This window comes from Salvelinus fontinalis, chromosome 21, assembly GCF_029448725.1.
Source record: "Salvelinus fontinalis isolate EN_2023a chromosome 21, ASM2944872v1, whole genome shotgun sequence".
NCBI classification, from domain to species: domain Eukaryota; kingdom Metazoa; phylum Chordata; class Actinopteri; order Salmoniformes; family Salmonidae; genus Salvelinus; species Salvelinus fontinalis.
In genome coordinates, this window is record NC_074685.1 from 25,906,888 (window position 1) to 25,916,688 (window position 9,801).

Sequence of the window (9,801 nt, forward strand, 5' to 3'; positions counted from 1 at the left end):
CATTTTTAGCTAATATCGGCTGATTCCGATATATTCACCGATTTTATATCATGCATCCCTAGGTAGAATAGTATTAAAAAGGTACAGAAGCAGTTGAGATGATCCTAGCTGCTATGTGACATCTTCCCTAGATGGGAACAAAAGTCTCTGTCTTAACCATCTCCAGCTGCTGATCACTGTATAACAGCCTTGTGTATGGGCCAAGCCTCCCTCTCCGCCTGCCAAGTTAGAGCATTGGAATTGAATAAGTTTATATAAGTCATGTATTTTTAATTGTGTGTGTGAAACCAACTCCACAAAGAGCTTGTGGTTAACTTATGTAAGTTCCCTCATGACTCTGAGAGGCCTTGGTGTAAAGTTCTCATAGATTTTATCTGCCAGTTTTATTTTATATACACCTACTCAGTTCCCTTTTTTTCTGTGTTAGTGTGACTACATACAGTGAACTAGTCATACCACTTTCATACATAACTAAAGGATTATGAATAATCAATGTTCAATATATTACTTCAATATATTACTATTACTTTATGTAGGTGTTATGTACTGTGTATGTGAGCCTGATGAAATTAGAGCTAATGAACCATAGAAACAAAGCTATATCTACAGTACTACTGTTTGAGCCCAGAATAGCATTAGGAGAGGGTCAGAAATACAATCAATACATCATAAACTTCACATCTACCCAGTGAAATAAACCACAACTTGTACAATGTGGAGTTAACACTTAACTCCCGCTACCGATGTGCTCAAAGTTCCTTGTTGACATTGCATGAGAAGAACCAAATACATTTTCATTATTATCCTGATAATTATCATTTTATGACGGTCATCATTTTCCTGGTTGTTGTTAATCTGCTGTGTGCCTGTCCTCCCTCCCCCAGGCTCTGCTCCGCTGGATGAGCTGCACACGTTGCGTAGCCAGCTGCTCCTGCTGCACAGCCAGCTGCTGTACGAACGCTACAAGCGAGAGCAGCACGCCGTCCGCAACCGACGCCTACTGCGACGCGTCATCAACGCCACTGCACTGGAGGAACAGAACAACGCCATGGTAATAAATGCAGCAGATCCTCCCCTCTTGGATTTGTCCTGTAGCTTCTCAGAACTAGTGTGAATTGGTTGAGAGGTAGTGGTGTTGGAATCGTGGCTTTCTAAGACGGTTATCTTTGAAAGTATCACAAAGTAGATGTTTTGATAAGTATCACAAAACAGGAGCCTGCTCTTGATCCATTTCACTCACCGACTTTGTTGCGTCTAGTGACTCAGTAGAGTAGGTTTTCCTCTGTTGCATATGGTGAAAAAAAGTTTCACAAATTAACTGTTTTATTAAATCCTATGCCGTTGTAGATTTCGTCAAATGGTGAGCGGTCTGTCATCCTCTCTCACTGTATCTGCCTGCAGAAGGACCAGTTGAACCTCCAGAGTGTGGACATCGTGTCTCTGAAGGAGAGTCTGCAGGTGGAGCAGCAGCGCTGCAGACAGCTGTGGGACGACCGAGAGACCGTGGTCACCAGACTACACTGCCAGGTCCGCCAACTACAACAGGGCCGGGACGACTATTACACCAAGAACCAGGAGCTGCAGGTAGATGCATGACTACATTTACACACGCACGCGCACACACACACACATGCATAGAATAATGTATATCAAATCTTCCATACACTGTATTGTACCCTCTCTGATGATCTTTTCCAGAGTCAGTTGAATGAGTATCAGAAGAAGATGAATGAGCTGGAGGCAGATCTGCAGAGGTCCAACAACAAGGTGTGTCACACGGGGCACCTTCTCAACCAGATGACTACCAAGGTGAGGCACCTCATCTAGTTCTACTTGCTCTGCTGCTGTAAAATCAATCAACATGGATAATCTGCTTGCCACTTGTAGTAAATCAGATGCTGTATGTGTGAAGATAAAAGGACTAAGAACATAGTGTGTCCATAAATAAACCAAACCGAGGGCTTTGTGGGGTTTGTCTCCATTCTGATTGGTTGTCTCATGTGTCCTTCAGCTGAGCACCAGTGAGCGCACCCAGCAGCAGATGAGCTTCCTGAACAAGCAGCTGCTGCTCCTGGGGGAGGCCCACAAGCTGGCTGTACAGCGGCAGCAGCACACAGGCTCAGACAATGCCATGGTAAGGGACCAAGGACCACTGAGAACATATAGGAGGAACTTAGGGGGAAAAGAGGAACAGAATCAGTACTACTGCATGGGTAAAAGCTGTATTAATAAAAAGTTGCTATCGATGTCTCCGCCATGACCTGTCTTCCATATTGTGTTCCATTGCATTGTGGTAAAAGTTGTCAGGGACGTATGTATTTGGAGAGGAACAACAACCTATAAAGCCCCACAGTGGATGTGTCATAGTATGTGTGGTAATAAAACCTAGCAGTCAAACAGGGAAATGGTTCCAATAGTTTTTCTACCTTTAATTTTTCCATTGGGGATTTTTGATAACTGTGTAAATCTCTCTGACAAGGTGACTTTTTAAAATATATTTATTTCTCTATATATATATATGGCTCTATTTACTCTTAGGTTTGAAAATGCTCATTAGCATCAAAGTAGACATCATGCAAGACTACAAATCCCTACAAGCTCCTGCATGTCATCTTTAGCTGACACCTTTGCTAAACAGGTATTGTGTAATTTTAAAACGTACCCAAGACAGTTCACAGAATTGTACATTTTATATAAATGTTGCCAATTTTTATTAACTACTACATTTAGCTAACATTAGATAGTTAACCCAGAGATTCTTACCTTTGCCATGATTCGGCAGTCTCATCCAGACATCATGGCATTTGTAGTTCTGTATGATGGCCACATTAGCAGCTAATTAGCATTAAAACATTTTGGAGGGGTGTAAATGCAGGCAAATATATTGACTTAAGTCACCTTGTCTGAGAGAGATTTACACGGTTATCAAAACGCCACGCCAGGGTAAGCCTACACGAAATACAGCCCTTATTTTAAGTGTTTATAAAATCCGCTATGGAAAAATTAATGGTGGAAAACAATTGGAACTATTTCCCTGTTTGACCGTTAGGTTTTATGGGTACTATGACTCTATGCGTACCAGACGATACCTCTCATGGAGGCCACTGGCCAAACCCTGGCCAGACTAGTTTTACAGTTCCCACACCACCACCCTCTCTTTCTCACTGTAGGAGGCCCAGATGGTGCAGGTGTCCTGGGGGAAGGAGGTGGAGAGGCTGAGGCAGAGCCTGCTGCAGCAGGGCCAGAAGCTGGAGGCAGCGCAACAGAGGGTGGGTGAGCTGGAGAACCAGCTCACCAAGAAGGAACACCTCATCGTGGAGCAGAAGAAGTTTCTGGAGGACGTCAAGGGCCGGGCCAAGTATGAGCATTCCGGGTTTAGAGGTGGAAAAGGCCTCTAGACTTATTTACATTTACATTTACATTTTAGTCATTTAGCAGACGCTCTTATCCAGAGCGACTTACAGTAGACTTACTTCTTTAGAAGCTCCTTTTGAATGGGGATTTACGTTCATTGTGTTGTTATAAGGTGTCGACCTTTGGATCAACGCAGTTGGTTTGTGGGTTTTTATGCACACCTGTGTGTTAGCACAGCAGCTAGCTCTGTTTTTCTCTCTTAAGTGTGTAATATGATGATGTCCATCTGTCTCTGTGTAGGGGCGAGCTGCAGGCGTCAGACAGCAGGTACCAGGCCCAGAGGAGAGTGACCCAGCTCCTGCAGATTGAGCTGCTGCAGCTCTACAGTAGACTGGAGATGGAGGGTCATGCCACCCTGACCACAGCCTCCGCAGGGGGCAGCAGTACAGAGCCTGGCCCTCCTATAGACTCTAGGTGAGATGGCAGTCAAACTGTTGAGGTTTATGGAATGCACATGCATAATGGTGTATGTGCCATTAGAAGCTAAATGTATATTTAAGCAATAAGGCCCGAGGAGGTGTGGTATGTGGCCAATATACCACGACTAAGGGCTGTTGCTATGCACGCTTCAAGTGCCTGGATACAGCCCTTAGCCACGGTATATTGGTCATATACCACAAACCCCTGATGTGCCTTTTTGCTATTATAAACTGGTTACCAATGTAATTAGAGCATTATACGTTCTGATATGCCACCAGTATTCAGGGCTTGAACCACCCAGTGTATAATTGAAAGTAATCCCCTTCCATGTTTTCCTCCCCTGTCTCTATGGTAATGGTAGTATCATGGAGCCAGATGGACCAGTCACATCAGGAATCAATGAGTGGTCAGATAACGGCAGACCACCTCAGTCCCCACGACGCAACGGCAGCACTTTATTTCCAGGGCAACCTAAGGCGAACAACCCCCCTAAGACGCCCCCTGTCAACTCGGTCAACGGCACCCAGGACGTCCCCAAGCCTCTCCTTGTGGAGCCTTCCTGTACCCATACCCCCCTGGCCCCCCCACTGCCTCCCGACGCCACACCCCTCACTGTTGGCTCCTACCCCAGTGCCAAGAGCTTCCTGGGCATGCGGGCGCGAGAGCTGTTCCGGAACAAGAGCGAGAGCCAGTGTGACGAGGAGCCGCCACCCCCCCGCCTGGCCGGCCTTTCACAGGGCCTGAAGACTGAGCTGTGTGTGGAGCCCTCATTTCCCCCACTGGGGAATTCTCTGACGTGTCCTGTCTCTAACCCTGTCCTTAACCTTACCTTTTCCCCTGCCCTTGCCTCTATACTGGGTGCCCCTCTCACTGTGCCTGCGAAGGAGCACCTGCCTGAAACCAAGCAGAGAGCTACCAAGCAGGAGAGTACCAGACGGAAGATGGGAGGAGCAAGGGGAGGGGGAGTGGTGGTGGCCAGTTCAGCACGACCCAGACAGCAACTAAGGATCATGGACTACAACGAAACGCATCACAAGCACAGTTAAAATACAAGAACTGAGAGAGGATGGAGAGTAGGAGAGTAGAACGAGTGGTTGGCCGGAGCAAGAGCTCCAAACAGTAAGAGGTTCAAGACAAAGCTCTTTTTTAAATTCAGTGTTATTTATCCCATTCCCTCAAGTGGACAACAGGATTTGAACCACTGATTTGATTTACTCCCTTATCAAATGTAGAGATTGGAAGGAAGCTTTAAATAAGAACGTAATGTTACAATATACCAGCGGAGACCACATTATCTTTATCTGCTTTGATTTCACTTATACATTTGGGATTTTTCAAACTATGTCATATAGAGACACCCTATTTCCAAATCCATTACTTGACGTTATAAAAAACCCACATCAATACAAATTAGAGTCTTGTAGGGTGTGTCAGAAAGGATGTTTCTGAAAACCCGGTTTTGGTTGACTAATGTCCCTCTTGAGCACCTGTACTGAGGTTGTGTGAGAAGGGGGGTGGGGTGATCCTCAAGGCTTGGATAGTAGATGTACCAAGCATGGGATTGTTGTTCGTAATTCCAACTCCTCTGCTATTCTTGGGGAGGAATCAGGGATTTTGACTGTTGCTACAGTATAGTTTATATACAATGCAAGAGGATTGCTTTTCCATGCAAATTTCATTAGGCCTGCATTCCTGACAAATGTCATTTAGTATGTGGTTTGTTCCACCAATTCGGTGTAACCATGCCAAAAAAACTTTGGATTTCACCTCATTAAAACATTGTCATAAAGAGCACATGTTAAATTAAAGAGATAAAATAATTACTATAGTAAGTGGCTTTTAAGTGCCAAATAAAGTAACAGGGTTGACTATTTTATCTTAAATCAGCCATAAATCCCCTTGTGACAGGAGGAATGGAAGCTTGTTGTGTGCAGCAGAGTAGTAATTGAATACAAGCTTCACATTTTTACTTTTTGTTGAAACATTTCTAGCCTGTCTATCTAAGGGTGACAGGGTTGATGTGTTATGCTTGACCCACTCAATTTTCCACCACAAAAAAACAGAAAATGACAGAACCAATTCAACTGCTTTTACACTGTATTGACTTAAATGTTCAATGTTTCCAGTGAAAAAAAAAAAAAAAGGAATAGTTTCATATTAAAATGAGAGTTCAGTTCACATAACAGGGTTGACCTTAAAATGCGGGACAGACGTAAATGAATCACCAATCACATTAAATAAATAATGATCTTCAGAAATGACCTTGTCAAAGCAAGAAAATAACTAGGGCTTTACAATGATGGTGAAATTTGAGAAATGTTGGGATTTAGTGGATTAAAATCTGCCTAGAAGTCACAAGGTGCACAGAGGGACATGTCATAATGCTAAAAAACCTTTATTCATATAAAAAATGGGATTTATTGAATTCTCCATGTGGTCTATAATAAAGGGCACTTCATTTAATATAACAGGCTTTTGAAATTCAATATCGGTGCAAAAGAATGTCTACTTAAAATATCAAAGGGCAGCCTTTGCAGAACGAAGACAGAGACTGTTGAAGACAGAGACTGAGTGTGTTTGTGCCGAGTTTGTGTGTATGTTGTTTAAGTCAAGTTGCAATAAGAAGAATTTGCTACATTTAGAATTTTTATAAGTAGAGTTTTTTTTAAACGATTTATTATTTCAGGATCACTCTCTTCCCCATGTAGTCTTAGCCTTGCAAGGGGCTTTGCAACCTGTAAGGAGAAGTATTTTGGGGATATATTCCATTTACATTCCTGTTAGTGTTGATGAAGTTACTGAAACTTTCAATAACATTTATTATCAAACTGGAATATTGATATGACAACAGCATTTTGTTAACAGAGTTAAAAATACCTGCAAGGTTCTGCAACTTATGTTGCTCACGATATCTACATCTTGAATTTAGGTCACACATGCTATGTTCGTTTCAACAAATAATTTGCAATACATCTCCCTGTATAAAGCAGTGTATTCCGTTCGAGTTCACTTACAGAAAGACACTTTGAACGTGCCAAACATTTGAATCAGATACTAAATACAACCATTTCAGAATGACACGTTCACCTGAAGAGTTTCTATTCTAGTTGATACATTATGTATCTGGGTAGGTTCCTTTCTAAATGTAATCCGTTACTAGTCACCTGTTCAAAGTTGTACTCAGTAATGTATTTTTTGGATAACCCAAACTCAGTAACATAATCTGATTACTTTCCCCGTAAAAGGCATAAGAAGAATGCAAAACGGATCCATCGAACGCATTTGATGTGTCATAGTGGTCTCTGACTTGTGGTCAGATTTGCTCCAGGGGAACAAACTTTAAATTGCGCCTTTTTTCAATGCTGAATTGAATGTCGTTGAGAAACAGAAAGATGTTAATGTTTTTCACAACATCCTTTTTAAAGTAATCCACAAGTAATAATCTAGTTTTTTAAAGTAATCCACAAGTAATAATCTAGTTTTTTAAAGTATCTCTAATCTGATTACAGCATTTTTGCCGGTAACGTAACTGATTACAGTTAATTTTAAATCAGTTACTCCCCAACCCTGTGTCTCGGTGTCTCTCGAATGCTGCATAAAAGGTTTACATGTGTCATCTGTTTTCTGAGAACAGAACAAAAACAGAAGTCTCTGCCAATTGATTCTTATTGGTCCTACTGACCTATGGCAGTCAGAATGACCTATTTCTTTTTTATTTAAATTCAGTAAAAAGTGGAAGAATTTTACTTTGATGTGGACATTGAAATGGTCATAAATCCTGTTGTCCACTGAACTTCAGCTGCCTTGCTATCTAAAGCATGTTCAACAATCCACTTTAATGCCAACAGTACAGTATAGTAGTAGGAACTACAACAAACCAAGAGATGGTACAATCAAGCGTGAACTGAATGGAAAGCTTGAGTTGGCACTCCTTTTGGAGTTGGAGATTTTGAAAAAGGCAAAAAACAAAGTTATTTAAAGCAGTTGCTTGTGTTTTAACTGTGAACAATAAAAAAAAAAAAAATCGTCTTCAATGTTTTGCACTACAGATCCTCTTAATGTTTTTCTTTTTCATTAAATGTTCTATAATCATAAAACTAAGGGACAGATTGCAAGTTACTGGGGGGTGGGGATGTATTTAAAAAAAAAAAAAAAAAATGTATTGGGCACAGGGGAGGTTAGTGTTAATTTTTACATTTTTTCCCCCTTGTTTACATTCGCTCTTTTGCAGAGTTTACCATATAATTTCTCCCATCCTAGATACATTTTCGAATCTGCTTACATGCGCCTCCCCTATATCAAGGTGTTTTGGTACTTCCCTTATGCACTATGCTTTACCATATGCTAACTTTTTTACTACACTAATGGTCAATATAGTCTAATAGTCCATCCTGCCCTCTTTACACCATTCATAGTGGCAATTGTGGTAGGTGGATTGTTTGTCCAGATCTGCAATAGGCTACCTAGCAGTCATACCACACAACATTCAAAGCTGCATAATTTGTTTTATAACAATCGACAAGAACAAATAGGAATAACTGATAGGCAGCGGAGAGGCCAAGTGCACCATTGTGCATGAAAGAACAGTGAAGACATGAGAGACACAGCTCAAAAATCTAGACTAGCCTACAACACCATAATGCAATGATTAATTGCATTATTGCTTTCAAGTGAGTACACCATTCTATCCTACTCTAGGCTCCAGTGAAAATGTCAATTGCCCTGTGATTTGAATATTTCATTCATTTAGGATCAGTCGTTGATCTACTCACAACATTTTATAAGGACTATAGAAAGGCACAGTAGCAGGCCAGTCTGACTATTTTTACTTCTGATACTGAATGTTCTGTCTTGCAGATCATTCTCCCAAGTTGTCCTATAATAATGTGGCCACATATGCTCCCGGCAGGCCCAGTTATTCAGGAAAGCTTAACACATGCTCTGCCTCCGCTCCAATCAAAGCGTCTATTCGTAACGCTTCATTATAGCCTACATATTTAACATTTCACTTTAATGTTAACCTTTTGTATCTGGCAACTCAACCAGTCACAATGTTTGAATCTGATAAGGCTACTTCAAAAGTCTCCTGTAGCCATGAAACCTGTTCATCCAAAATGTAATTCCAGCATCCTCAAAATGGCTTGACATTAACCAGGTTTCAATCAAACCTTTATGTGAGTAAAGTAACCTACATGTCTGATAAATGTCACCACATCTTGGGAAGCATGCAGTTTATTAGGGTACAGATGAAATAAGTTAACGTCACAGGGTGGCGAAAGTGCACCGTGATAATGTTGATTCTCCTTTCAATAAATATCAAGGGTCTTATTCTGGTGACACGATGATCAATGCTTGGCTGCCTATTGCCATAATAATCTCGCACTTTTGTCTATCATTTTGTAAATAATTTAATGTAGTAGGCTATACCTGTACAACAGTGCATTTGGAAAGTATTCAGACCCTTTGACTTTATAGCATACGATACATACTTATTCTAAAATGTATTAAATAGGATTTCTCAATCTACACACACTACCCCATAATGACAAAGCAAAAAGTTGACATTTTGGCAGATATGTAAATTTAATATAGTTTTTTATACAAGTATTCAGGCCCTTTACTCAGTACTTTGTTGAAACACCTTTTGGCAGCAATTACAGCCTCAAGTCTTCTTGGGGATAATGCTACAAGCTTGGCACACCTGTTTATGGGGAGTTTCTCCCATTCTCCGCAGATCCTCTCAAGCTCTGTAAGGTTGGATAGGGAGCGTCGCTGCACAGCTGTTTTCAGGTCTCTCCAGAGATGTTCGATCGGATTAAAGTCCGGGCACTGGCTGGGCCGTTTCAAGGAAATTCAAAGACTTGTCCCGAAGCCACTCCTGCATTGTCTTGGCTGTGTGTTTAGGGTCTTTGTCCTGTTGGAATGTGAACCTTCACCTCAGTCTGAGCGCTCTGGAGCAGGTTTTCA

General features: G+C 41.5%; 1 protein-coding gene across 6 annotated transcripts in view; it reads left to right on the forward strand.

Annotated features, from left to right (window-relative positions):
* Positions 1-7,868, forward strand: part of LOC129818509 (hamartin-like) — a 28,453-nt gene extending 20,585 nt beyond the window's left edge. For 4 of the 6 annotated variants that reach the window (XM_055874465.1, XM_055874464.1, XM_055874467.1 and 1 more), the window contains 7 exons: positions 885-1,051; positions 1,348-1,584; positions 1,699-1,809; positions 2,012-2,134; positions 3,171-3,358; positions 3,655-3,828; positions 4,196-7,868. In XM_055874465.1, the coding sequence (XP_055730440.1) occupies positions 885-1,051; positions 1,348-1,584; positions 1,699-1,809; positions 2,012-2,134; positions 3,171-3,358; positions 3,655-3,828; positions 4,196-4,880 (1,685 nt within the window). In that variant the 3' untranslated portion in view covers positions 4,881-7,868. The remainder of the gene's footprint in view (positions 1-884; positions 1,052-1,347; positions 1,585-1,698; positions 1,810-2,011; positions 2,135-3,170; positions 3,359-3,654; positions 3,829-4,195) is intronic. The other 2 variants (XM_055874468.1, XM_055874470.1) reach the window with 1 other exon arrangement.
* The last annotated feature ends 1,933 nt before the right edge of the window (positions 7,869-9,801 follow it).